At 38.9% G+C, this 27,841-nt stretch overlaps 1 protein-coding gene across 1 annotated transcript; it reads right to left on the bottom strand.

The window, feature by feature from the left end:
• Window positions 1-5,512: 5,512 nt before the first annotated feature.
• On the bottom strand, window positions 5,513-27,575 carry LOC119736744 (receptor-type tyrosine-protein phosphatase mu-like). Its single transcript, XM_038210756.1, has 33 exons — window positions 27,548-27,575; window positions 26,825-26,911; window positions 23,116-23,337; window positions 21,233-21,508; window positions 20,774-21,073; window positions 20,081-20,278; window positions 19,148-19,365; window positions 18,483-18,552; window positions 18,052-18,269; window positions 17,733-17,802; window positions 17,494-17,600; window positions 16,988-17,192; window positions 16,649-16,751; window positions 15,792-16,035; window positions 15,540-15,579; window positions 15,012-15,132; window positions 14,543-14,613; window positions 14,039-14,457; window positions 13,396-13,483; window positions 13,131-13,207; window positions 13,000-13,036; window positions 12,733-12,830; window positions 12,096-12,215; window positions 11,725-11,873; window positions 11,263-11,398; window positions 10,785-10,934; window positions 10,455-10,554; window positions 9,979-10,055; window positions 8,612-8,746; window positions 7,651-7,785; window positions 7,043-7,191; window positions 6,539-6,674; window positions 5,513-6,031 (listed from the first exon to the last, which is right to left on the bottom strand). The coding sequence occupies exons 1-33, from the start codon at window positions 27,573-27,575 to the stop codon at window positions 5,939-5,941; spliced, it is 4,677 nt and encodes a 1,558-aa protein (XP_038066684.1). The 3' UTR covers window positions 5,513-5,938.
• Between the last annotated feature and the right edge of the window lie 266 nt (window positions 27,576-27,841).

The following is a 27,841-nucleotide window of genomic DNA, read 5'->3' as shown; positions in this document are numbered from 1 at the left end:
GGACCCGTTTCGATTAACTTGTGCGTAGGAAATAATGCAACCGCCGTCAGTAGAGTTCAACTTACGGTAACCTTTGCACGGTATTGTGCGGTTAATATAATATTGTCCTTTTATTCCAAGCGGTTGTTCGTGTATGGTGAATATTTAGCTCGACTTATTTATTTCCTGGTGGAAATAATACTTCTAATATTACTAACGCGTTGGTATTTGAACACGAGGCTCTATAGTTCACTGAACTCTTTGAGTGTTTTTCTTTGTAGTGAAACCAACAGAGGGAAACCAGGCCAAAATAAGGTTTACAGAAAACTATTTTCCCTTCGCAGTGCAGTACGTAGTTCGTGAGGTTCGCTGCATGCACCTGTTTCATGTTTTAAACGCAAACTATTTGATATCATTTTTGAGGGGTAGGCTTATGTTGACACCAAATTCGCCAATTTGGTGTATTCATGAATAATTTAAAGCTTAATGAAGTAGTTAGATCAAAGGTCATTAGGGAAGACGTCTGACGATGTATATGTACAAATGGGCGCTGCTTGCTTCAAACATTGTTAAAATAAAGTGTATGACACTAACCAAAATTAATTTTTGAAACTGAAGGCAAAGCTTCATTGTCTTGCAGTTGTTTAGTTACATTTATCCAGAATGTTGATTATTTAACGCATGCGCAATCTGAATACCGAATTGGCTTACTAAGACTTTGCATGAAATCGTCGTCGGATCTAGGATGCCAGAATGAGGAGGGGCGGGGCTTGACGGCCTTGCTGTTGTAGAACGATTGAGACTGTAATACAGGAATGACCCAGCCTGCGCTTGTAAGGCAATAAAGGGATATTTTGAATAAGAATAATAACTTTATTCATATTGCGGGGCCCTTGCGTTGGCTGTGTTGAACTTGAGTCACATAATGTTCAGAAGATCTTGGATATTAGAAGGGGGAGGGGTATAGCAATGTTCTCTGATGTATATTATTATCAGTTTGGGAAAACTAGTATTTAATGGAGTCCTTAGAGTTCATATATCTAATAGGCCTATATTTCCATGACTAAAGTGATTTTAAAAATTATGTTCACCCCGTACAATTGTCTGCATGGGTACATTTAATAGTAAGTGGAACAACATGAAAGCTAAAATGTTTATCAAAGATTCAGGAAGACCGTACACGGAACTCAATTCGTATAAGAGTTGTCTTGAATATTGCCACACGATAAGGCTAATTGTGTATCATGTGCATTAAATTCATCGTTTCCTCATAGCAGTATAAATAATGCTTCAACTCCTCATGTAAATGGAAACCATCCGAAAGTTTGCTTTGCTTCAAAGTTTCGATTTCGTCAGGTTATTTGAGCTAAAGGTCTCTTCCTCTGGTTCATGTTTGCTTTCTGTCGTCAGTTTACACACGGTATCTATACGCCTGTCTTGAAGTACATATAGTATCGACTGCTAAAACAAGGAAAATTATTCGTCAGTGTGTGTTGACGTGCTACCGTGACAAATACCATACTTTACACAGGAGATAAAAAAAAAACGACAATCGTTTTTAATGAAGAAGAAAAAAAAATCAAATGAAAAATGTGAGCCTGAGATTGAGGTTGATTGCTCTTTGTCCCAGTTACCATATCGCTATCATTACACAGTTAAACGGCTCATTTCATGTTTTGTTAGATATGAGCTTAGGTGTTTTTGTCTTCAGTTATGAACATTTTTCCCGCATCTGCTTGTCTTTGGTAAGTTGTGAGTGCAATATTCTTCATTGAAATATGCAAGGATGAGAATCCATAAATACTTCCCTGTACAAGTTCACAGGGGTTATGGTCCTTATTATTTTTTATATTTTTTTTTTTTACAATAAATTGTCTGTGGTGATCAGGGAGAAGGCGGGGGCTAACTCCACTCTTGGGCCGCCAAAAATAGTAAAATATTTTAGTAAAATACAGCAAATGTCTGCTAAATCCCCTCTAGGCAGTCAAACCATGCAGCTGGATCCAATATGGATCCGCCCCTGAATGTGTTGGAGGGAAACACAAAGGTATTGTTGGTGACTCATCGCCATAATCAAAGAGAGTAAATTCCTATGGACATGGAAATGTTGACCCAGGTCACCAATTATGTTAATGTGAGATTGGAGTTCAAAGAACATGCCTGTCTACATCGCCGTCACATGAGGGCGGTCGGTACGTGTTGACCAGAATGTGAACTCTTTTCGCATATTTTGATTGAGGGCGTTGTTTGCACAAATTAACTGAAAGTATTTGCGCTTCACATGTTCACTTGGTCTATTCATGCTGTGACAAGTAAAATCGTTGCTTGCCAGTGAGGGACGTCGAGTGGAGAATGGAGGTGACATCACCCAATTTCTTCGTTGTCGATCAAATAGTTTCATGTTGGTCTTTCACATCATTGACAATATTAAGGTGCCGAGAAAAGCCCAACCCAGTTCGCTTCAAACAGCGCCCCCATTGGTCATGTGGTATCCAGCCCTTCGCTCTTCGATATGTCGGTGGTCGGATGACTTGACAAAAATTAACAGTCAGTCTCCAGGACCGAGTAGTCGGTAGGCAATTAATGTTGTTTTCAGTTATCGCACCCTCCTTCCTCTAATCAAACTGGTCTGGCAACTGCTGTCCACATAAATCCGCTATTTACATGTCGATATTAAATTGTACATGATCGTTAATGAAATCTGATCCTGACGAGTGGCCACAACAAAATAAAGCTTTGGAACCAGACAGTGTTAATTTTGCACTAGTCTGTCTATTTTAGGCAGTCATAATCTATTGAAATGCCGAGCTTTAAGTTCCATATACGCTCGGTACTTGGTACTTGGTTAGTTTCCTCCTAAACATCCCCTAGGGATTGTGACTAGGAGGTCAAACATAGGTAGCTCCGGCAATAGGGAGTTGAAAGTGTTGAATATTGAGGAATTCGAGCTTGTGTATGCCCTCTGGTGTGCGGGGTTAGTTAACAAGGGCTGTGCTTATCATTCACACATATACACTAATAAGGGCGAAAGTAAGTTTGTTCACTTTGTTTCTTCTTACTAAAATACACTTTTTTTGGAATAAGGATACATATGGGTACTCCAAAATACAAATACGCCGAATGGAACCCTTACACATGATTATGCGCGTTCACCACTTTTAATGTTTTTATCTAATACGCGACAATGTTAATCTTGGCACTGCATAATAATTTGTTTTCTGCACGACAAAAAAACTCTAATAACAAAATCTGGCTCTATTTGGTTAATATACTTCAAATTAAACTAGGATGGTGGTGTGGTTCGGATGGAGTATGAAGCTCGTCCAAATTAATTACCCATCAACATTTACCCTTGCAATATTGATAATATCAACAACATGAAAATTTCAATTTTTCGGATGTGATTTTGGACACCTGATGTGAATGCCACATCAAGCTACTTTTTCCCTTCACTCATATTCTCATTTTGGTAGAAAATAATTGCTGCTAACTTCTAAAGAGACATTATCCCAGTGTTCTTATTTTCTTACACTAATGGTGCTAATTTGTTTGAAAATTGCATGCAACTAATGTCGTTTGTATTATACATATCTGAGTAATTACACTTGTTATACTTCAGCCGTCCTTAAATTAAAAAATAAAGGTTTTTTGTGTGTGTAACAATCTCATTCAATTAGCAAAAGAAAAACTGTCTACATTTCCCCACATTTACAATATATATACCCAAATGTCGGGACCGTTGTTTTAGTGAAGTTCTGTATGTAGCCCTTTCCAAATCTAGAATACAAAAGCCCAATTCATAGGCATTTTTTTAGTACAAGAATCATTCAAATCACTTATGTGCTTTTCAAGTTACGGAATTTTAAACACAACCACCGTTTTAAAGTTCTGTCCACGGATTACAAGAAGGTAAGTGTTCTTTCAGCAAAACGAAAACGAATCATATATGGATGTATGTGAATTGTTTTTGTTTTGCTGAAAAAGCGCATACCTGTTTTGTGATCTGTGGACAGAGCTTTAAAACGGTGGTTGTGTTTGAAATTCAAAGTGCTACATGCAGAACTTCAATAAAACAATAGTCCCGACATGTGGGTTTCGCTTTTATGTCTCACTCTGTATGTAAAAAAAATGTGGAGAGAATTTTCACAGGCAAAGGCAAGCAAATGCACTACAAGCTCATGCAACCGTTGATGAGTAGACACAGTTAGCCCGCATTTTCCCAACTGTCTCCTTGGAGATCACTTGAAACAAGTTTCAGCACATTGCCTGTGTCATGACCCTATGTATTTTGACATCTTGTGTGTGTCAAACTGCGACGTGAGTTACACAATCCAGTAGGCTAATTTTAACCGGTATGTTATCATCCACGACAAAATACTACTGATGCCTAGTGAAAAAAAAAATGCTGCGTGCTGTAGATTCACATCCCAGAAACATCTACAACATCTACTACTTGAAATCAAATAATTGTTTCGCCCCGTAGTGTTTTCACAAAGAATACAGCTATAGCTTTAAGCACTTAAAATAGCTTTGAAATCAGATTTGTACACGCCACTAAGTATAAGTACATCCCATTTCTGTTGCAAATAATTATAAACACACATTACGAAATCAAAAACAATTATGTCTGAATATACACGTTATCTGTGCGACTAAACTTTTTACTTTAAATACCACCTAACAAAATCTATGCATCTTATTAAATTAAAAATATTACTATGTTTGGTAGAAAAAAGTTGGAACTGACTTAAAAATGCGATATTACCCTGGTGCTCTTATTTTTTTCTCGAATGTACGAGGTTAATTTGTTTGCAAATTCCATGCCACTAACACCAATTGTAGGTGCTATAGTATTTACACCATTAAGTTTAAGCATGTTCTCCTTGAATGCATATATATTATTTCAGCCGTCTTTTAAAACTTTTTTGAGTTGAAATCTAATTTTATAAGCTTAAGATGACCATGTTTTTTTTTCCATCATGATTGTAATACACACACGAAACGAGACATTAATACGTTTTCTGAATTTCGTAAAATTGCAATTTGAGTTACAAAAGCAAATTGGATGCATTAAGCCCAACAGTCCAAAATCCTTTAATTTTAATAAAATATTTCGCACACCCCTTATAGGAGTTGGTGTGTTGTCGTCGATGATATAACCCAATAGTGCTTTTACAATGCATAAACCTAACAGTAATCATTTAATTTAACTATAAAATTAGACTTTGTACACACCACTGAGTAATTACATCACATTTCTGTTGTAAATATACACACATTACGAAATTATCTGAATATCAATAAAATATCTTGAAATAGTACATTCTTCATACTGTAAATACTTCTTAAAATTCCATGCCGCTTATTTAACTAAATGATCTTTTACAAAAACTGTCTCCTTTTGTATAACGTGCAGACTTTTGCAATCACAACAAATGCATTTAACATCGCAGTGAGGTGTCTTGCTGTACTGAAAGCAATTTCCTCTAATTCTCACCATATAAAAAATCAGCGTTAAAATGCATCGAACAGTTTTTTCATAACAGTTTCCTTTCATTGTGTGTACAATTCTTTATCAATTAGTAACATATTTCCTTCTGATATGCTTGTATCGCTAGACGCTTTCTCTACTTATTTGAAAAGCAAAATACAAAATTGAATTGAAGTGTAATGATTGTTGTATAATTATATGAAAATCCTCGACATCAATATCCGAGATAATCCTTTTTAGCACCTAAAGATTTCTTTTTAAACATTTATGTTACTAATGTTTCTGCGTATACAAATGTACAAAAAAAGATGTGCATAGGCCATACATTGACTGTTTTTAGGTATGTTTTGACATGATCATGTCTGAACATGCATGATGTTAAGCTTTCTACCACTTACTTGAAAATCTATTCCGATGTACAAAAAAACATGTTGGTCGATGTCTTCCCGTTCACGCCATGATGGATGACTATCCAACCAGGCCTTCCGGTGTGAAGTTCTCATAGATGCTGGTCGAGTTCATGTATGCTTGGATGACATCATAGCACATGGCATACTGGTGCTGGAAAAATTAATATTTCAATGAAAATATAAAATGTTGAAACGCAAATTTGACCAATAGAAATAAGAATAATACCCAAAAGACACATCGACAACACAAGCAATGACTTTTATTTTTTTTTCATTTTTGTAAAATACATTCTGATTTATTTAGTTGGAATTTCTTTTAACCTTGTAGTTGAGTTAAACATCTAGTCTAGAAATAATCTGCAGTGTTTGCTTTTGGCCACTCTTTTTTGTCATTCGGTTGAGTAAATATGTTTCTATGAATACCGAAACGTGAAGCATGCAACTGCGAAAATAACAAGATCTACACTTTTTTGTTCAACTGCATGACAAAAATGAGACAATGTTTTAAACTCATAATATTCCGAGTATAATCCATTTTTGGATCTGGTTTGGCTAAAGTTCTTTGTATTTAACCGGACTGAAGAGCGCCCTCATATGGCGGCCGCCTTTATTTACTGTTTATTTTCTCTCCATTTGTCTTATCAACGTGTAAACTTACCAGCGAGTACATCATGTTTGGGTCGACCATGCGCAGACGATGAGCTGCTTGGAACACGTCTACTGCTTTCTCGACATTGAACTGTTCCAACAGCGCCATCAACACGCAGTACACAGACGTAGCGCCATATCCGTCCCTGCAAAATGCATGTTTCGACAAAGTTTGATTAGTTCACTACTTTCTGAAATATGAACCCTGCCAAATTGAATTTCTGTCAGAGGAACCCCACAATATCAAATTACAGGTATAATTTAGGAGTCTTGTAATCAAATGGATAGGCCAGACTATTTTGAAATTATGAGTAGGAAGACATTAGTCCTTTTTAAATTTATAACTGCAGATAATTGAGCCTTTAATTTAGGTTTCATAAATAATCACTGCAAGTAAGCCACTGCCTTTTCTTGAAAAACATTTTGATTGTAAACTCAACCAATATTTTTGTAAGCAATACGAACTAATCTCTTTCACATTTCATCTAAATCATTTGCCTTCTTTTATTCTTACTTGCAATGGACCACGATAAGTCCCTTATCTTGGCGGCTGTCTTGAGTAACCCTCAGTAAGTAAAGCATTCCATCCAAGGAGCTTGGCACCTCCTTGTCAGATGGCCAGTCGTGATACTGGAACTGAGTCACCCTTCGCGTATCTTCGGTCTATAAACAAAAGCCCCATCAAAACTCTCTTAAAAACCGAATCCAACTATTTCATCCTTAATGTACGGTCGGCGTAGTCTTTGCTACGTCATTTACACCGGATTTTTTTTCTGGAAGTAGTTAAGTGTAGGCCAATCCGAGAATGCTACAGTCAGCATTTAAGGTGGCCCCCTTCAATGGTGAATGCAGTGTGCTAACTGTTACTCATAATTCCTCACTGGACACTTGCAGTAAATCTACACTGACAACGTGCTGAAATGATTAAAACGTTGATCTCTAAAGGTAAATAAGGAATTTGACATCTAATGAAACAGATAGAAAGTTGAACATTGGATCCCTACCTATACAACAAGGTATTACACATTTGGAAAAAGAGTGCAACTTTAAATAATGGAAAGGTATCACACGTGAAAATATCAAAAGGAAATCAATGAGTCTTGTTTGAATATGCAGCTTTACCTCGAAATCAGCCTGTTCGTTACGCAGAGTAAAGGTACGTCTAGACACTCCTTTGAACTCTTCTGTTTCATTCAGCTCAATAACAAGAGGGCCGAATTCAATGTGTCCGGACTCGGGCCAGTAGCGAGCCATTGTCTGTTGGGAAAAACAAATCCACATGAAATAATGAACAACATACACAGTAGCTTCTGCACCTAGTTTCTTTGATTAGTTTGATACTTCATGTATGTCATCATCGTCGTTTATTCACGGAGGCATGATGACTTGCTAAGCTTCAGACAGCTTTTTTTTTTCAAGCGACAGAGATAAATAAAAAAGCATCATACAAAATATACAGGGTGAGTAAAATTAAGCGGAACCCAAACACAAAGAAATATATTTCATATTCTAAACAATATGTAGCACCAAAATGAGTTATGAGTTGGAAGCCCATTTATTAAACTACTTTTAAGTGAGAAAATAAGTAAGATTGCATTACACATTAAAATTGTAAAATAAATTGTGTAACACTTAATTACATTTATGGATGACCGGTCATTCTATTTAGTGCATCGCAACCTTTCAGAAGTTGTGAGCTGTACATGGCACATATTAAAGAATTACAGGAAACAAAACAGAAAGCCAAATCCCATTCATTACAAAGTTATATACCCATGCAAATCATAAGAACAAAGGAAAAAGCACTGAAGCCTGTACATCCAGGACACTGTTTTCAGAAAGTTTCTGATATGACACAATGTGTTCCATGTGTATACAATTATCGGGCACTAATCTGGCTAGGAATGTGGCTAGGAATAAGAGTACACCTTATGCGTTAAAGGTATTCTTTGGTATTTTAATTTTGTTTACAATGAACGTACACAAAGGATTACTCATACCTATCCTACAAATACAAATACACTGTCCTTCAACTCCGCCTTAAAGCATGAGGTCTATTTAGAAAATGGGAATGTAGACTCACTTTGTCCTTTGGATCCAGGGCGTTCAACATCACAATGCTGGTCACTTTGTGGTCGTACACCATGCGCCAGAAATCGACGACGGTGCTCGGCATGGGCATCTGCGTTCCGATGTATCCATTCTTCTTGCGGTAGCTCTGATTAAAAACCGCCACATAATGACACAATTCTGCGTGGTTTTTTCATCTGGCACACTATGGGTAGTTATACTACACATCAAGAAGTTCAGTTGTCATACCTCTGTCTTTATACTGTATTTTCATTGGCCCAGGACGATCACCTGACCGGGCGATAAATATGCATGGCACACTCCCGTTGTATATCACATTGTGATATCACATGCATGTAGACTAGTCCCCGCCCCACAGTCCAAACCATTATGCGCGGACCGCGTTTAAACCAGACTATACTTGTACTCACTGGTACCCCGCAGTACTTTCACGTTCCACAATATAATGTATAGCAGTGAGGGAGCAGTGCATTTGCAGACGATATTTACTTTAATTTGGCGGCCAGCGACTGCATCGTTGTCACTACAAACCAGGTTTTTATTCATTGTCCCTACCACTATAAAATATGCCAGGGGATAAGATTTTTTTTTATTAAACTTGTAAAACCTTTACCCCAAATTTCCCTGAACTTAAGCTTGTTTTAATGCCCCTGCATCTATATATGTTGAAAGAATTTTTTTCAAAGATTCCTTCAGTTTGCCACCCTTAAGTTCCCTTAGAAAAACAAGTAAAACACATCATCAAGACAGAGGTATGACAAAACAGTTGTTGACTGATGTAATGTGGGATATGACGTTTTGAACACCCTCCGGGACGCATAGCACCCTCGGCTTCGCCTCGGGCGCTATGCGTCCCGGAGGGTGTTCAAAACAACTGTTAAGATGCTACCGATAATGGGTCATTTGGGAAACATTTCCATAGCCTTTTGCACAACATTCTCCAACTTTAATGACCCCTTACGTTACCCGTAGTTTTACCTTATTTTTTTATCCTACCCCCACAAATTTCGATATATTGATGTTTTGCACTACAAGCAATCGATCTAGCCTATTTGCACCATTAAAATGTTACCTCTTAATAGGAGCTGTGACATTAGGGAGACATTGAAATGTCTCCCTTATGTCCGGTGTCTCCCTATTAAGGCATAATTTATGACGACAAAATGTCTGCTCGAGGTACCATTAACAGGTGTATACATGTACATGGGATTACACAAAATGGTTATTAATAGGCGGCATACGTATCCCGTGCGCCTACCATTTCTTTTGGTGTCTATATTCAAATGGTTTCTAATATACGCTTTCGCGCAGCTATCACAATAAGATCCTGTATGACGCGTACTGATACTTGGTACTTACGGGCAGATAGTTTGCATTGATGTAATCGTTGTCGCCTTCATGCACTTGTGTCATCAAATACGGTCTGGCTCGGTCAGCTGCAGTGTGATCAAGTGAAATATCAATTATTGCTAAGTCAGTCTAAATAACTTCTGTTTGAGGTTAATATCAATCAAAAGTGTGGACAGAAATTAATATTCCAATTTATTAACACTGAACGATTTATACCTTTTATACATTTATACCTGCGGCAGAGCTGTTTTATGTAGAAACGTGTCTCATTTTCACACTTCTTCGAATTTAAAATTCCTCGTCTGCCCATGTTTTATCATTTTCAAAACAAAAAACAAAGTGACAAATCAGATTCAATAAGTTTTGCTGTTGATGTTAAATACATTTTCTGATTACTGTTTCCTTAATTCATTATTTCTTTAGACAACAAACTGCATCACGTAATTAGAGAAACATAGCGTTAATCAATGGCGGGTATAACCTACTGGGAATGAAGTCCTTGAACCGATTCTTGGCGATGCTCTCAGGACGAAGTCCGGACTTGGGTTTCCTGCTTCCATGAGGAACACTCCATTTGCCTAACATCTAGAAAAACAAACGCAAGCCCAGGGGTAAGTGCACTTTCCCCTTAAATATTTTTGTACATTTGAATTCACTGAATCTACAATGACCAAATCATACTCAAGTGCATGCACCCTTCATGTCGTTGATACTTTCATCAATTTGATAACGTCGTTTGATGTACATAATACTTTGGAATATACTTCACATTTGTATAGTGATAGGTAGGTGAAAACTACATTTTATTAGCCTACCTCAAACTGTCTAGTCATCCCAGTACTCTTGGAACCTTTCTTGGGCTTTTTCAGTGCAGTAAGCTTTTGTTCAAAGTTCTTGTCATGGTAGGTCGTGTCACCAGTCTGAGATGATGCCAGCAGAGCATCAAAGATGAATTTGTATTGCTCCTACAGATACCATTTTTGGGTAAAAGTATATCATAAAAATATAACACAAGCAGACAAGAATACAATGAAAATGGACTATTCTCAGGAGATTGAGGACAACATTTTACCACAAACGTCTTTGATTCTTACTCAATCGACAGTTTTATCAAAGACAGTTTTCTGACCATCAAATCTCTTGTCACGAAGGTGATTATACTTTAAATCTCTAGTATTCTATATGTCACAATCTTCATAATGATCCTTTTGGAAGAGTTACTCTGTTTGGTTAGTAGTTCAGTAAAATTACGTAGCTTTAAAATCAGGCCAACTGATGTGAAATTGGACTTACTGGTGTCTGGACCATCTTGATGCGATTCTGTCTCATTTGGTAGATGAAGCCCAGGACATCAACTTGTCGTTCCTGGGCCATTTGTTCCAGCATTGCTTCCAGGGCGATGTATGTACCAGTGCGTCCTACTCCGGCACTGTACAAAGATCAAAACATTTAAATTATACCATCAAACTACGTAATTAAACCACTCGAAATACGTATATAAGCAGTTGCTAACTTTTAACAGTCGATACCTTGTAACTACCTACCTTTCTTTTGCATGGGGTTTGCCAAGAGAGTTCGATTTAAACAAAATGTGTGGCGTTTGGTCGAGACTGTCTCTTGTGATGAATCTAACAATAATATTATCAGTATTGGTCTCTCAGGTCTCCTTTGTAAGTGCCACATGAACAATGTTGATTGCTTGTCCTTATATTTTGTTTGGTACTTTGTAACTGTAACAACTGGTGGGGAGCATACCTGCAATGTATGACAGTTCGACCGGGATTCTGGTAAGCGTTGACTACGCGCATGAAGTTGAGCAATGGTGCTGGGTACTCAGGCGGCTTCATATCGGGCCAGGTGGTGTAGTGGAATTGCTTCACCAGTCTCGTATCCTTCCTGCCGACCTGAGACAAACATGATAGGATGCATTTTGATCTCTGTGCGAAAATATCAGAATTTGCAAATCGAGTGTCCGGGATGCTTGTCCATAACGGGTTGTGTCGATACATCCCACCTTTCTTCATACATCTAAACTAATACGCTATAAGGCCAGGTCTGGTCGATTTTGATCCAGTCAGTCAGTAATTTTGTGACGATTATGAAATAGTTTAAACAGCGTGTTTTACCTCGCGTATGCGGAAATCACGAATGGTATAATCCAGGAAGACCTCTTCTTTGTCTGTATTCACGACGATGCCCGAGATCGTGGTAGGTCCGGTATCAGCCCAATATTGCAGGCACTTCCGCTAATGGCAGAACGAGAAAGGCATTTCTTTGAATACTTCTATGTAGATTAATTGGTTATATATACGGCCAGAAAGTTCAGTGGAGCATACTACTAATAAACTTCGTCTATATACACAGGGACACCTGTGGTCTAGGCGTGGTATATTTTTGGGTTTAACACCAGTGTGATTTATCAACGGGTAAAGCTGCAGGTTATGGGTTCGAGTCCAACCTGGGGTTGTGGTGTGTGCGCCCTTGGGCAAGGCACTTTGTCACTCATTGCTTCTCTCCACCCAGGAGTAAATGGGTACGTGTGTGGGCAGAGATGGTTATTGTGATTGAATGAGCTATCTTGCGCCTAACAGGCAGCATAGAGCTGTACACTCCCCAGGGGTTTGAGATGGTATTTGGAATGTCTCATGGGCCCAATGAGAAGAGGGTAATAATGATGTAGCGCCTTGAGCACCAGTCCTGGTGGATACGTGCGCTTTATAAATACTCAATATTATTATTATTACACTCAAAGACACTCATTACTTTGCCGTTTTCCACCGGATTGGTGAGCATGACAATCTTATCGATGCCCAACTGCCAGACCATTCTCCAGATGTCTTTGATAGATTCCTGATTGGGTCCTGCAAATATTGAAACACAGTTCAATTGTCAAAGCTTGTCATTCATTGAACTGGGTTTTCGATGTAAAAAAATGACTTTTCATTCACTGATTGGGAAAAATGTGCCTTTAATTCGGTAAAATGAAATACCCAGTGTTGTTATTAGAAGGATAAACCTGACTGTACTCACCTTGACTAGCTATGTACTTGTTTTCCTGGTGGTATCCCTGCGGAGTAAACAATATCAACATAGTTAGCTATTTCTCAAAATAAAAATAATTCAGTTAGCAAACGTTGGAGGTGCACTTTAAATCAACTTACATTGATGTAGCAAGCATTGATGTAATCCGAGTGAGGATCACCCTCCAATGGCTGGAGAACAACACGGGAGTGGTCATCTACAGGACAGAAAGTGACGAGTTTGTTGTTAACAAGAAACTCATCCACATGAAGTGATTTTGTCAAGGATGATTGTATGTTAATGACAAAGCTAGGATAACGGAAAATAAGGCTACCGGATAAATGCTTTAACCTTTTAAGGAAAGTTCAGAATGTGTTTGGGGAACGCCAATATAAATGTACTTACAAGCTATCACGTTCACATAGCGATTCTTCTTTCGGTTTTCTGGTTTCGAGGCAACTGTCCACGGGTGTAGCTGTTCATTCGGAAGAGTCTGGACAGAATTCATCTCAAAATGGTTAGTATTTATTAACACTGATTTCTGATAGTGTTAATTATAGATATTGTACTGCACACATCCATGTGGTCATTATTTGTATTTAATGTAGTCGTTTCAGTATTTGTCTTCATCTGTCTCCACTTGAAATTCAGCAGTTTATGAAATCAATCATGTGAACCTGCTGGGCCATATGCGGTGTGTGCTTTGGTTCTGAATAAAAGACCTCTTTTGCATTTTATATTACGAACGAAAACATCTCAAAGGAGGCTGCAGAACTAAAAGCCCATACCGTTCATGTTGTTTCCTACGGTGGCCTTGAAAGGACATGTTTTGTAGAAGGCAGATGTTTCAAGAACATTTTACTCGATATATGTTTACAGATTTTCACTCATCTTAACCATACGTCGGTGAAGGGCAAAACCTAATGTCTTAACAACGGCATCGCCATGGTTTGATTACAACTACGTAAGTTGTATCGATCGCATGTACAAAAATAGCAAGTTCAGTGACACACATGTGACTAAAATTTGCTCCATTAGATCTGTTTACCTTGTAGTCAGCCTCGAACCCTTTGTCACCTGCCGATTCCTTCATGTTAATGTAGCTCTCCAAGTCTTCCAAGCGTACAGGAGGAAGCGGAGTGAATGCCATCCCAGGTTCGTCCGGGGGTTGAGCCGGTTGGGGCGGTTTGGTCTCTTGTATTTGTGGCTTGGGCGGGGGCTTCGGCTTTCTCATGGACGGCGAGTCGCATGTCCCACCCACTGCTGCTGTCTGAAGGAGGATGTTGTTGGAGGAAGATGCCGGATGGTCTTGGGGCCCGTCTATGGGCGGGTCGATCTGTGGCTGTCGAGGCTTGGGTAGAAGCTTGGGCTTTCTCAGGGATGGCGAGTCACATGTCCCAGCCGCTGCACCTTGGTTCATGTAAGTGTTGGTGGTCGATGGCTTAGGCTCTTCAGGGGGCACTACAGCTGAAATCAAATATCAAACATAAACGTAAATTGATCTTATTCCCTGTAGAAAATGAGAACTTGTCCAAAAAGTGAAATTCCTTACCTTCGTAGTCATTGATAGACTGCAGTTGTCCATCGGTGTCCGATTGCTTTTTCGCGCGTGCAGATCGCCTCCTGAAATAAATCGAATCATTCTCGGTAAGTGTTTTCTAAGGAAAAAACAATGCAAACCTTTTTTTATTGTAAAAATCTTTGTGGATAGGGGTCGACGTCTTATAATTGTGTATTAGGTTTTTTGTTTACACGTTTATAATTTTCTTTGCAAAGAAGTGGGGTAGGCGCAGTTTCTACTTTTTCTCAAGCAAAAATGTTCATAATTTTTAAACGAATAATCTGGGTTTTTTTTCCAGATAGAAAGGAACTATCACTTGTCTCCCGAAAAGTATGCATTCCAACGGATGGATAGTTTAACTGTATATCTGCATTCCGTTAGTGATAATTGTCAAATTTGGTGAATACTAGGTTTTGTGCGTGACAAACACCGGGACGGGTAATTGTCACGTATTCTTTACCGTCTATAAACAACGACTATGATGAGAAGCACCAAAGCGACAACGACAATGACCGCGACTACAGCTGGAACGACTGCCGAGGGTGATGGACCCGGTGTCGGTGATGCCTGGTACTGCTCCACTGTGAAAAAAAGTTGAAATAAAAGTAGTTTGATGCCAGGTGTGTGTAAGCATTTTTTTATAGCATGCATGGCTTTTGCTCCGTTAATCTAAACAATCAGGCTGTTCAAAATAACGTGTGTCCAGATGCTGTATAATTAAAATCATAGATATAATATTCAAATGCAATACTTTTATGTCAAATTTGAAGGGATACACAACTCATATAATGCTGAAAACAGACTCATATAATGCTTAATACAGTTTTATTTTCTAGGAACATAATATTTTGTGTGGGAGATTTAAAAAATTTATCGGAAAAATTCGTAACAGAGTTTTTGTATGTGTCTATAGACAACAGAGGCTACACAACTGGATTTGTCTAAAGTATCATGCATTAATTGGAAGATTTAATATAAAAACAATTACCTGTTACTCTTATTGGCACTGAATACGTCACGAAGATTTCCTACATGTCAAAGAAAATATTTTTCATATGAGAGTTTATTTACCTAGACTGAAAGAAATTGCTCTTTCAGTTTGCTAACAGTTAAAAATAAAATCTTTTCAAGACGCGCATTTCAATACACTGATGAGAAAGCACTCCCTTGTAGATTCGACCCTTTATTCATTAACAGTAAACCAAATGGTTCAAGAAAACCAAAATTGTTCAACGGTTACCTCATCATTGCCCTTGCTTACAGACCCCACACGAATTTCATAATCAGCTCCTGTTTGCAGCGGTGCATTCCTGTACGATTCGTAGGTTTCATTGTCTCCAACGACAAATTTCTCTGCCAGGTTTTGCTTGGGGATTTCAGCTGCTATGTAGTCATCGGCGGAGTCGGCGGAACGTTTTGGAGTGAGAGCTGCCCTCTTGGACTTGCGGGAAGCGGAGGTTTTGTTGACATGCACGACGTATGAACTGTGGCAAAAAGTGACCTATTACGTATGGCCTGACAAACACATAATGCTATATGTTGATTGTTGAAAAATGGCGAGTTATCGTTTTTCCATCAGCAGGATAAAACGATTGCGTTCATAATCACTCTCAGATTGTTTGTAATAATTATGAAGCTCAAGTAGGCCTTTTGATATGCACTTATACCATACTATACTCGCTTATATCAAAGGAATATTACAAAATATAACAATGTTTAAGTGCATGTTTATGAACTGACTTGCACGAAAATATCGTGAATTTTTGCACGTGATCACTAGACACTCACAGAGACCCCTTCTATGGAGAAACCATTGTGCAGTCTCTTCAAAGCAACTGCCTTGTGATGTATTATCTGAACAATAGCTAGCACACTGCTTTTCGCCATTGAAGGGGGCCTCCGTCCGTGATAGAAAATGATAGCGTGCCCGGATTGGTCTATGCAGCAACAACCTTTATTTCAGTCCCATTACATCACTTCAATGACATAACGTATGAGGTACCGGGGTTAGTCTCAAATCCTTGCCTATCAATATTTTAATCAATCCTTCACCATAGACTCCATCATTCACGAAAACTGATGTCAGTTCATGCTTACCTGACATACTTGTCGTCGGAGACAAGGTTTGCCAGGCCAATTGTTACTGTGAAATTTGTCGCTTCCTCTTCGTATGTTTTGGGTTGTTTTGGTGCAGGTGGATCTGTAGCGGCAAACAAATACAATGAATCCACTGTGTGGACATTATCTACCCAATTCTGCTAAAATGCCAGCGAAATAGGAAAAAAGAACACTGGACATCCAATGTTTTCCTCATACCAAATATTGACTCATTATAATTTGTCTTTGCTATTTTGATTTGATCTTTAACCTGTCATTTCATACAAAAAACGCGAATCAGTAATACTTATCATTAAGCAAAACAAACCAAACCTTTACCTGACTTAGGCCTAGTGTAAACCTCTAACACTCGGTCGTAACTGCCGGTGAACATTTCATTCTTCGCAAAAACCCTGAACTCGTATTGAGTGCCAGGTTCCAGATTAGTTTTCAGGAAGAAGAGTTCCCGAGTTTCATCGCTTGTGTATGTGTCCATTGCTGTGAAATCGGATTGATAAGGCCTCTGTAATATACGATGCTCTACCTGCAAAAAAGATATATCAGAATATGAGTTAAGAGCTTTTTAACCTGATAAAGAAATCTTTTGGGATGCAGTTTTATCGAAGGGGAAAACATTTTAATGCTACTTCCGGATGTCGACATTATGATAAAAAAATACCCACATCCGGAGACAAAATACATCAGGAACTTGTTTGTCAATCCCAAAACTCTGTTTTTCTTTTCCCTGAAAGTTTATATTACAATCCGATGATAAGAAGACAGTCGTTATGCTAATTGTTTGATTGCACATAATTTCGAAATGGTACTTTTACATGAGCACCTACAATGTAACCAGTGATTGATCCTCCAGGTTGCAGTGGTTGTTCCCAGACCAAAGTGATTGAAGTCTCTGTTCGTTCTGTGGCGTTGAGAATCCGAACAGGTCCAGGAACTGAACAAAAGAAAGATAACATAATGATGATATCTTTTATATGATGAAAACATCTTTTTATAGAATAGTATGGGGCCACGGGAGCGTTTTATTTATTTGTTACGACTACCACGATTATCTATGATTATCTACCTCCGATTGATGTTGTTGCTTGGATAGGGTCACTCCAAGGGCCAGGACCAGGAGACGTCACAGCTTGCACCTGCAAAAATGTTGTCTAAAACTTTATTTCAGGTTAAAAACATCAGAAACATTTGTTTAAAAAGGTTATTTTTTTGTTCGCTTCGAAATAGATCGCGAATAATGTATGCGAACATAAACATTCCTATTATTGATTGTGTCGTTAACTGATGGTTATCAATGAAACTTTGGGAAAGACATTGGTTCCTTCCAGGTGAATCATCATGTATAATGGTGATAGAATAAAAGAAAGTGAATACATGTAAAAGACCTGAAATTGGTATGTTACACCGGCTTCAAGGCCCGTGACACGATGCATCATCCCCATCACATTGGAGTCGGTCTGCATGGTTCCCATGTCTCCACTCCTCCAGTGGCGAACATTGTAGTGCAAGATAAGTCCATTCGGTGGATCTGGTTCACTCCACCTCAGAATGATAGAATCGTTATCCACCGGCTGGATGCTAACTTCTAAGGGCACGGTTGGTGCTGTTGAGATACACGTAAATATAAAATGGCATTTATTGCGCGTTACTTCTAAAGCTGTTACATAATTTAATAGCGTACTTAAGCGTTTAGAGGATTGCAAACAGAGGAGTAGGAGTCAAACTGAATTATAGTTTTGGAAATAGTTTTGGTGGGAGAAGAATTTGAGAAGATCTGCACATGGGAAACAAAGCACCCAAACCAAAGTTAGTTTACCAGCTTGCAGTGTTGTTGCTTCGATAGGTTCACTCCAAGGACCAGCACCGGGGGACGTCTCAGCTTGCACCTGAGAAATAAAAATCATGATTTTTGCAGGTAGTCTATTGATATATTAAATCCTACGAACGACAATTATTGAACGGCCTGTGCTCCTCAAGCACAACGATAAGCTATCCTTTATTTGGTTTGAAAAATTGAGGTTGGCGTCATATTTAGTTCACGTGAATTCTAATGTATCGATTATGTCAATCAGGCAGTACGTCTACCATGAAATAATTGGAAACATCAATGAAACCGTTCAGTGTGGAAAATATGTTAGGGTGTGTCGAGGAGTCGTGGTGATTTGATTCGATTTCCGTGCTTCCTGATACACAATTGTAAACCAAATAAACTAAATAGAAATGAGGTAGACAATTCAAATAAAAAAATAAGTGAACTAAAATAATTCCAGGAAAATCCAAATAAATGAAATTAATATAAAATATAAAAAATAAAAAAGAAAGCACGGGGGCATTTTCTTGAAGCGAAACCTTGTACAGAAATGCCTTGTGCAAATAATGTATAACCCCAAACACACATAGAGATTCACAAAAAACGCACACAATGACAAAACATGCACCACGACATTAGCATTATTCCATTTGATAAAAAAAAATACATACCCGAAATGTGTATGTTACAAAGGCTTCAAGGCCCGTGACACGATGCACCAACCCAATCACGTTGGTGTCAGTCTGCATGGTTCCCATGTCCTCACTCCTCCAGTAGCGAACATTGTAGTGCAAGATAAGTCCATTCGCTGGATCTGGTTCACTCCAGCTCAGACTGACAGACCTATCATCTGTCGACTGGATGCGAACATTGCGGGGAATTGTGGGCGCTGTTAAAATTAAACAATATAATGTCACATTTATAAAACGTTCATGCTAAAGTTATTAGATTTAATTTGCGTCCCTAAGGGTTTGGACGACCGCACAGAGGTATGAATCAAAAATAGGTTGGATTGGAAATCAATTTAAGAAAAAGTGACACTAGGACCAAAGAAGTTACTTCACCAGCTTCATGTGTTGTTGCAACGATAGGTACACTCCAAGGGCCAACACCACCAGACGTCACCGCTTGGACCTGAAAGCAAAATAATATAATTCCAATCCTTCAGATTGCTCCTCAAGCATAGAGATAAATTATGTCTCATTAGCTTCGAAAAATAAAGTAAGTGTAAAATGAAATTCACGTGAATTTAAATGTATCGATTATTAATCTCACATGCAGTTTGATTGTCTGTCTGCCATGCAATTATTGGAATCATCCATGAAATTGTGCATTGTAGTATGGAGTACCGAAGTGTGGAGTCATTTAGAACCTAAAAGTGCAGTGCAAACGAATGGAGTACACGCGCGTGTTGGTTCGCGGGCTGAATCACGCGCTAATGTCCTTTACACACATTTTGTGCGCTTGACGTATTTACTTCACTTGGTACTCCATAATGTAGGACATATGTTAGTTTCAACCACGAAAATGTATAATGATGATAGTTTATTCCATTTGATAAAATGCAAAAAAAAACAAGAAGACCTGAAATAGGTATGTAACACCGGCCTCAAGGCTCATGACACGAATGATTGTCCCCATCACATTGTTGTCCGTCCACACGGTTCCCATGTCCCCACTCCTCCTGTACTGAACATTGTAGTGTGTGATGCGTCCATTTGGTGGATCTGGTTCATTCCAGCTCAGCCTAACGGACATGTCATCTGTCGACTGGACGAGAATATTGCGAGGAACTGTGGGCGCTGTTGAAAGTGAACACCAAAACGAATATTCGATTTGTTCTTGCAACTGATAAAAAAAATCGGTACCGTGCACTAATAAACAATTAACCAATAATAAGTTGGTATTGGAATTAAATTTCTGTGGTTTAAATGAAGTGCCTTTATCACAAGCGTTTTTGTCATTTTCGTTCGAAGGGTTATTTTGGTACGGAATCCATAAACAACCTCACCCAAATTAGAATCAAACCGATAAATGACGGAGAATGTAGTGTTTGGCGCGTTACGGTGCCAAAGAGCCGGAGTCTTACAGCGGAAGAACGAGACGCAAGTCAGGTTAGTTTCGGTGCAATGATCAGACTGAGGCCTCGTGGCCAGCATGCAGCCCACTCACACCGCGCCGTGATGCCTGAGTGACTTTACATTGGCATAACAACACCGTGGACAATGTGCATTCACCACAAGAGGATGGAGAGGGCAAAATGAGATCAAGGTAGAGCAACAGAAAATATAGATTACCTGCTTCTTGTGTTCTTGATGTAACAGCCGCACTGTACGGTCCAGTCCCATCATTAGTCCTTGCAGCAACTTGAAAACTGTAATAAGTATAGGGAGTAAGTCCAGCTATTGTAACTGCTCCACCAGACAGACCAGTTGTAGTCTGACCAGTCATTGGTGCAGCTCCACTTGTACTAAGCCTCCAGTCGTATCCTGTGATGACACCGCTTCGGCTTCCACACAATGGAAGGCTCCAGGAGAAGGCTAGGCTGCGTTTGGCTTCAGACCCAGGTGTCACAGAAGTGGGAGGTCCAGTCGGTGCTGCAATATAAAGTAAATTTCCAGAAGGTAGAATATTGCATTTTGGTAAACAAGGAGGTGGAACAATTTCTACAATGCCGCAAATTGGATTCAATTCATTTAAGTAACATTAAAAAGTAAATAGGGAAATGGACTGGAGCAACGTCTAGTGTACCATACCTGATGATGTGGTTGTGTAGATGACTGTTTTTATTGGTCCGTATGCACCATATACATAAGCCTTGACTTGTATAGTGTACTGAGAGAATGGTGTCAGACCATATAGAGTAGCCGTGTTTCTCTGACACATATTGCAGGGACTGCTATACATCGGTGGATTGATGTTTTCACAGTTATCCCTGTTGGTCAAGGCATACTCCATGTAGTAATGATCAGCACAGGGCAATGTAGACCAGCTGACTGTCATACTAGTAGCATCGATATTTGTACGCGTTACTATGGAAAGAAGAGTTAAACATGGATATTAGGTAGCTGACTATCAAACTATTATAGCCCACAGTTGTTTGCATTTACAAAGGCCAAACAAGTTACGTTTTTACTCATCCAAAAGTTGTTGAACATGGACGTTCCCCATCAGCTGGTTAGGCTTATCCTTGATTTTCTTTCGAATCGCAGTCAGTTTGTAAAGTTAAATGAAAAGTTAAGTCCGGACGCATTATCACCAACACAGGCGCTCCTCAAGGTACAGTGTTAGCTCCATTTCTTTTCACGGTATATACATCTGGTTTTCGATCTTGTCACGTTGACTGTCAAGTGATTAAATTTGCTGATGATACTGCATTGCTTGGACTAATTAAACATGATGATGATAGGCATACTAATGCTAATGAGGAAAATGCTTAATGTTGCTAAGATTAAACAGCTTGTCATTGACTTTCGTAAAAAAAAAAGAGTGAGCCTAGTAATATTGTGATCAATAAAAGCTGTGTTGAAAGGGTTCATACATATAAATATCTTGGCATAATGTTCGATGTTAAACTTGATTGGAATGATCACTTGGATTACGTAATGAAAAAGCTTAACTCGCGCATGTATTGTCTCCTTAAAATGAATGTTTTTTAAGGTCAAAACGGGAATTCTTGTCACATTCTATTGTTCAGCAGTGATATGTGGGGTATGGAGTTATTGTTTGACGGGATGGGGTGGGAATGTCTTGAAAAAGGATAAAGGTATGATTGATCGGCTAGTGAGGAAAGTTGAGAGGATATCGGGGTTGTGCTTGCAGTCGGTGGACTCTCTGTCCCGGGAGGGAGTGATTGGTATGTTTGGTCGTATTTTGGACGACGAAAGCCACCCACTGTGCGCTGAGCTTGCAGGTCATATTATTCCTAGAAGGGGAAGAATGATACTGCCGGCTGCTCGCACCAATCACCATCTTCACTCTTTTGTCCCAATGGGAATTAAATTCTTCAATGCCATTTTTGAAAGATGAATTTGTTTTGGATGACTAGACAGTGGGTGACAGGTACAGGCTTCTCCTTCACGTGCAATGTTTTTATCTGGTATATATAAATTTTAACTATTAATTTATTTTGTATTCAGTGTTCTTCCCTTTTTATAAGCTTTGCGAGCATTGTAATTTCTTCATCTGGATATCAATACCGGAGGTTAACGCAACTTGAGCACTTAGCAAATGGACGCTTGTAATCAGTGGTGCGCGCGCGTGTATGACGAAGTCACTAACGAACCGGATAGGCACGCCTATTTAATTCGTCGCATATTTTAGGCGGCTGAACCATCTTTAATGAATCTATTCGTGGGGAAGATATCAAAATATTCTGCATTAGCTACCAATTAAAATCTCGATGGCAACGCGACAAAATAAAATCCTTTATATGACTGCCAATCTGCATATTGAACTCACCTGCTATCAACCATTTTTCAAACGGAATAAAATATTTCTTTTTGTGACCGTAAGACTTGGTTTGTCAGTGAACTGTTTGTTATATCACCAGCATGGCAGAGATGCAAATGTTGTGTCATCTGCCATCATGATTCGGAATGTGAAGATTATTGAGTCGTCATTGAAAGGTTTTGCTTACCGCTTGTAATCACGTTTTCTGTGCCGATCCTGACTTCAGCCAGTTGAAGGCATTCCCTCGACAGTTCCACACTGACGTATCGAGCAGAGATGGCTTGGTTCGATGTGAAAGGAATCGTTGCTCCATTAGTTGCCTGAGAACTTGTGACTGCTCCTATCCGTCTGTTCTGGGAGAGATCTGAATTCAAACCAGCCCGCACTACAGCACCTGTCAGTCGCCCACCTGCAATGAAGTCTCATCAGTATAGATTTTCCCTACCGATTTCCCCCAAAAAACATTCACTTTGATCAACAAACTTTAAGATTCGTTCGGCCTTTTTTTTTATAACTTTGTTCACACTGGCTTTACTTTCCCTCATATCGCATTCAATTTCGTTTGCGGGCACACATGGTTTTAGTGTTGCCATTCAGATCCGGTTTGGGCATTCTATTTCGTTCACAGGCATTCAAGACTACATTTTCACCAGCTCTGTCCCAATTTCTACTGTTCTTTTCCAACGGGTGCAATAAATTAAAGTAATTGAAGCGCACAGAATTTCTATCTCACGTTTTTTTTCTTTTTCATTTCAAGTCAATATATTTCAACTTAGCCTTGGTCAAGGTTTTCGACGATGATCGATGGTCGGCCGCTAAAACAACTAAGCGTCGCGCGCTCTGGACCCACACGTACTGTTCTGTCTAGCCTATTTCGCACCACTGCAGGAGGAGAGCCTCTTCACAAATTTTCTATCTCACTCTATCTTGAGCTGTCTGTTGCCATGTAATGCCACTATGTGTTGTTAGTTCATCCCTTCATCTTATGTTTTGTCGCCCTCTTTTCCTGGTTTGGTTTCTTGGAGTCCAAATGTACTGTAGTCTGTACGAAGCGCGAACAGCGATCTCACGCAGCTAGGCTACAATATGCTAATTGGTGATGGACGAACGCCTTGAAACAATTGTTCGCCTCGGCTTATGTTTTTCTTTATTTTGCAGCCGGATTTCCAACGACGACCCCGTATGCGAATAAAGGAGAGATTGTTATTCAGTATTTGGTAATGGAGGCTCATCCTTTACATGGATAGAGAGCTGGATAGTGTGGCAACATTCTCCAACAAGTTTGGAGTCCCCAGACTCGAATCATATCCAGCGACAGAGTAAGGACAATTGTCCGGAAAAGATAAGCCATCGCGACGGTTGTTCCAACGCCTTCGGTCATCACCAACTACTTCGCATATTGTAACTTAGAGGCTTGCCATCTGAGGTCGCTGTTTGCACTACAGTACGCGTGAGTTCATAGCAGGCGGCTGCTGTTTATGTTAGCGGCCGACCATCGATCATCGAACACTATCGTCGAAACCCTAAACCAAGGCTATTTCAAACTCTGAGCTAGGGTTCAATTTAGATGTGATATGGTTTATTGGAGGAGGTATTGTCATCTTTCTTTCACAGTAAGTTGTTCTGAATGATACTGTAGTCCACTAACCATTGTCTTAATTGATTTGAATAATTCCATCATTATTCTGTTATTTTTTGTGTCTACGCCTGTCTCTTAATTAAGTCATCATGATAATCATTATGATGGGCAGTATTTTTTTCTTGTGATTGTATGTACAGGTGATGTTCACTCTTTTAATATAGTGTGTGCAGTAAACGATTGACTCTCGCAAAGTTACAGCAGAGTGATAATCTTATAAATAAATGAAAAACACAAATACCCAGAAACACCCATCAACATTCTAGGTGGGTCACGCCTCACTGAATATTGAAGAAGGGTCTTTATGAGAAGCCCAAAACCAATGGCCGAACTGAAGTTTGTTCAACTTTCTGAAGATGGTGTTCGTACGCTCATTTTAGGTTCTAGTAAGAAGTGTTGTATCCTTGACCCTATTCCAATGAAGTTACTTATGAGTTCTTTAGATCTGTTATTGCCTGTTATAACCAGAATGATTAATTCCTCTTTATGTACTGGTCATTTCCCAGCAGCCTAGAAATCAGCAGTGGTTTTACCATTGCTTAAAAAGCCTAGTCTAGACTTAAAGATTGAAAATTTTAGGCCTGTTAGTAATCTTCAATTCATATCTAAGTTGGTGGAAAAGGCAGTCGCATTCCAACTACAATCTCATTTAACATTGAACGGTTTATATCCAACTACTCAATCGGCCTACCGTAGTCACCATAGTACTGAGACGGCCTTATTGAAAGTTAAAAAATGATTTACTAATGGCTATGGACAAACAACATGTTTCTTTATTAGTCTTACTTGATTTAAGTTCTGCTTTCGATACTTTAGATCATATGGTTTTGTTGAACAGGCTCCAGTCCAAGTTTGGTATTGATGGGACTGTTCTCCTCTGGTTTAAATCTTATTTGTCTGAAAGATCTCAACGGGTCTCTGTTCATGGTAAACTTTCTCAGAAATTTGACCTTGAGTGGGGTGTACCCCAAGGATCCTGTTTAGGTCCTTTGTTGTTTATTTTATATACCAGTAGTTTGTTCGAAATTATTGAGACTCAACTTCCAGATGTGCATTGTTATGCTGACGATACGCAACTTTATCTTTCCTTTTGCCCAGATGATGCATCGAGCCAGGCGTCTGCTCTTTCTACAATGGAGGGTTGTATACATGTTGTGCGTAAATGGATGCTCAGTAATGGGTTGATGTTAAATGATGATAAAACTGAATTTATTATCATGGGTACTCGCCAACAATTGGCTAAGGTTAATATTGACAGCATCAATGTTGGGGAGTCCAGACTTTCCCCTGTCTCCGTTGTGAAGAGTCTGGGTGCCTGGTTCGATGCAAACTTGACAATGTCTACTCATATCACAAAAACGTGTGGTACGGCTTTTTATTATTTACATAATATTAGACGTATCAGAAAGTATCTGACCAGGGAATGTACTGAAACGTTAATTCACTCTTTTATTTCTAGTCGGTTGGATTATTGCAATAGCCTCCTCTATGGATTGCCTGATGTTCAAATACCACAGCTTCAACGTGTGCAAAATTCCTGCGCCAGACTAGTCTGTAACGGTTACAAGTACTGTCATATCACCCCACTGTTTTTTTATTTACATTGGCTTCCGGTGAGATTCAGGATTGAGTTTAAAATTCTGTTAATAACTTATAAAATTCTTTATGGTCTACCTCCCTTATATTTATGCCATCTAATCCAAAAACGATCTTCATCCAATTACAATCTCAGATCTTCCAATGACAAAACACTCCTCAGTTACTCAGCAAGTCGAACCAAGGTCACCCTTGGTGATCGTGCATTTGAGAGTGCTGCACCTAAGTTATGGAATGCACTGTCATTAAATATCCGAGAAGCAAGTAGCCTGAATGTTTTTAAACAATTACTTAAAACTCATCTTTTTATGAGAGCTTTTTATTGATTTTTTGTACCCTGTATCAGTATTCATTGTATTGTTGAATTTTGCGTATACGTCTGTTTATTTTAATTTTTGTATGACTGTAATGCGCATTTGAACATATTTTAAATGGAATTTGCGCACTATAAATTAATAAATTATTATTATTATTATTAAGTTTCCGTCTCAGTTTAATACACGTAGCATCACCATCAAAGAAACGTAATGATTTTCTATGTAACTTGATGAAACAGTTTTCCTCAAAATACAAATCATCTCTTTACATGAATGCCCACCCAAGAGAATATTCTTAAAATTAACTGTCTAGCTTGCTACTGCACACGCATTGTTAGACTTACCATTAACATTTATGTTGACTACAGTGATTCTTGTCAAGCAGTACGCAGCCTGCAGATCGACTTTCCACCATTCGTCTCCGGTACACACTTGCGAGAATTGAATGAAAATAAGTATGAACATAAGTTGCAACCATTGTATGGATTATTCATTAAAATATGGTTTATCATTAGTAAGTAGATACAAAAGTATCATAGGCTGGAAAAAGAGACATTTCTGGAAGAAGGGATGAAAACAGTGCTGTAGCGGGGCGGGGGGGGGGGGGGATACGTACATTTTTGTAACGAGTGCCCTTTTTTAAAGAAGTGCCCTTTCCTTCACGAGTGTCCTTTTTTTAAACAAGTGCCCTTTTTGGAATGTCACGCGAACGTCGGTAATTGTGCCGCCATGAAAAGCACTACTTATTTTCCGATAGTGCCTGATCGTATCGCTTTGAACAGAGCCCCCATAACAAGATGGTGTCCAGTTCCCCTCCCCAACCCTGGGGACCGGATGAAGCGCTCCAGTTTCTTTTTTTCATGTATCTTCCCTCACCACCCAAATAAAATGACCTCGCTACACCACTGGAAAAAAATACTAACCCAGCATGTCATTTGCGTTCGTTTGAAACGAACTTATACCGTTTAGATTTGCAAACGGATCATACAATTTACTTCTTCACTAACAGGTCAGAGATGTTTTGATCATCATGAAATGTTTAGGCATATATTGTCAGGTATGTGTACAAGGTTGAACTTCACATTGTCCGTTCATGTCTCGCTAGTAATGCACTTCAAACGCGTCTTCTTTGAGACGAAATCTTGGCCTTTAATAGTTTGCAACCTTGTACGGTGTGAAATCGATTGAGTACTTGATGTAAACATTACAGTTTATCGTAATGTTGATTTTTTTCTTCGCTCAAACATTGGTAGGCTCCTGACGAAGAAATCATTGATATATATATACCTAAGATTCCTTCTCAAGATGTAGGTTTAAATTTAATACGTTGTTTAAATAGTATGTTTTTTTCGATCAATTAA

The sequence above is a fragment of the Patiria miniata genome, unplaced genomic scaffold (assembly GCF_015706575.1).
Source record: "Patiria miniata isolate m_02_andy unplaced genomic scaffold, ASM1570657v1 HiC_scaffold_3, whole genome shotgun sequence".
NCBI classification, from domain to species: Eukaryota; Metazoa; Echinodermata; class Asteroidea; order Valvatida; family Asterinidae; genus Patiria; species Patiria miniata.
Note: the sequence above shows the minus strand (reverse complement) of the source record. Positions and strands in the feature narration are given on the sequence as shown.

Excerpts from the sequence above, each read along its gene's own strand:
- LOC119736744 (XM_038210756.1), bottom strand. The coding sequence starts at position 27,575 with ATGAACGGACAATGTGAAGTTCAACCTT. Across the intron at positions 15,133-15,539 it reads AGTGCCAATAAGAGTAACAG|TGGAGCAGTACCAGGCATCA; the intron begins GTAATTGTTTTT and ends TTTTTTTCACAG. Across the intron at positions 13,484-14,038 it reads GGTTCGAGGCTGACTACAAG|ACTCTTCCGAATGAACAGCT; the intron begins GTAAACAGATCT and ends AATTCTGTCCAG.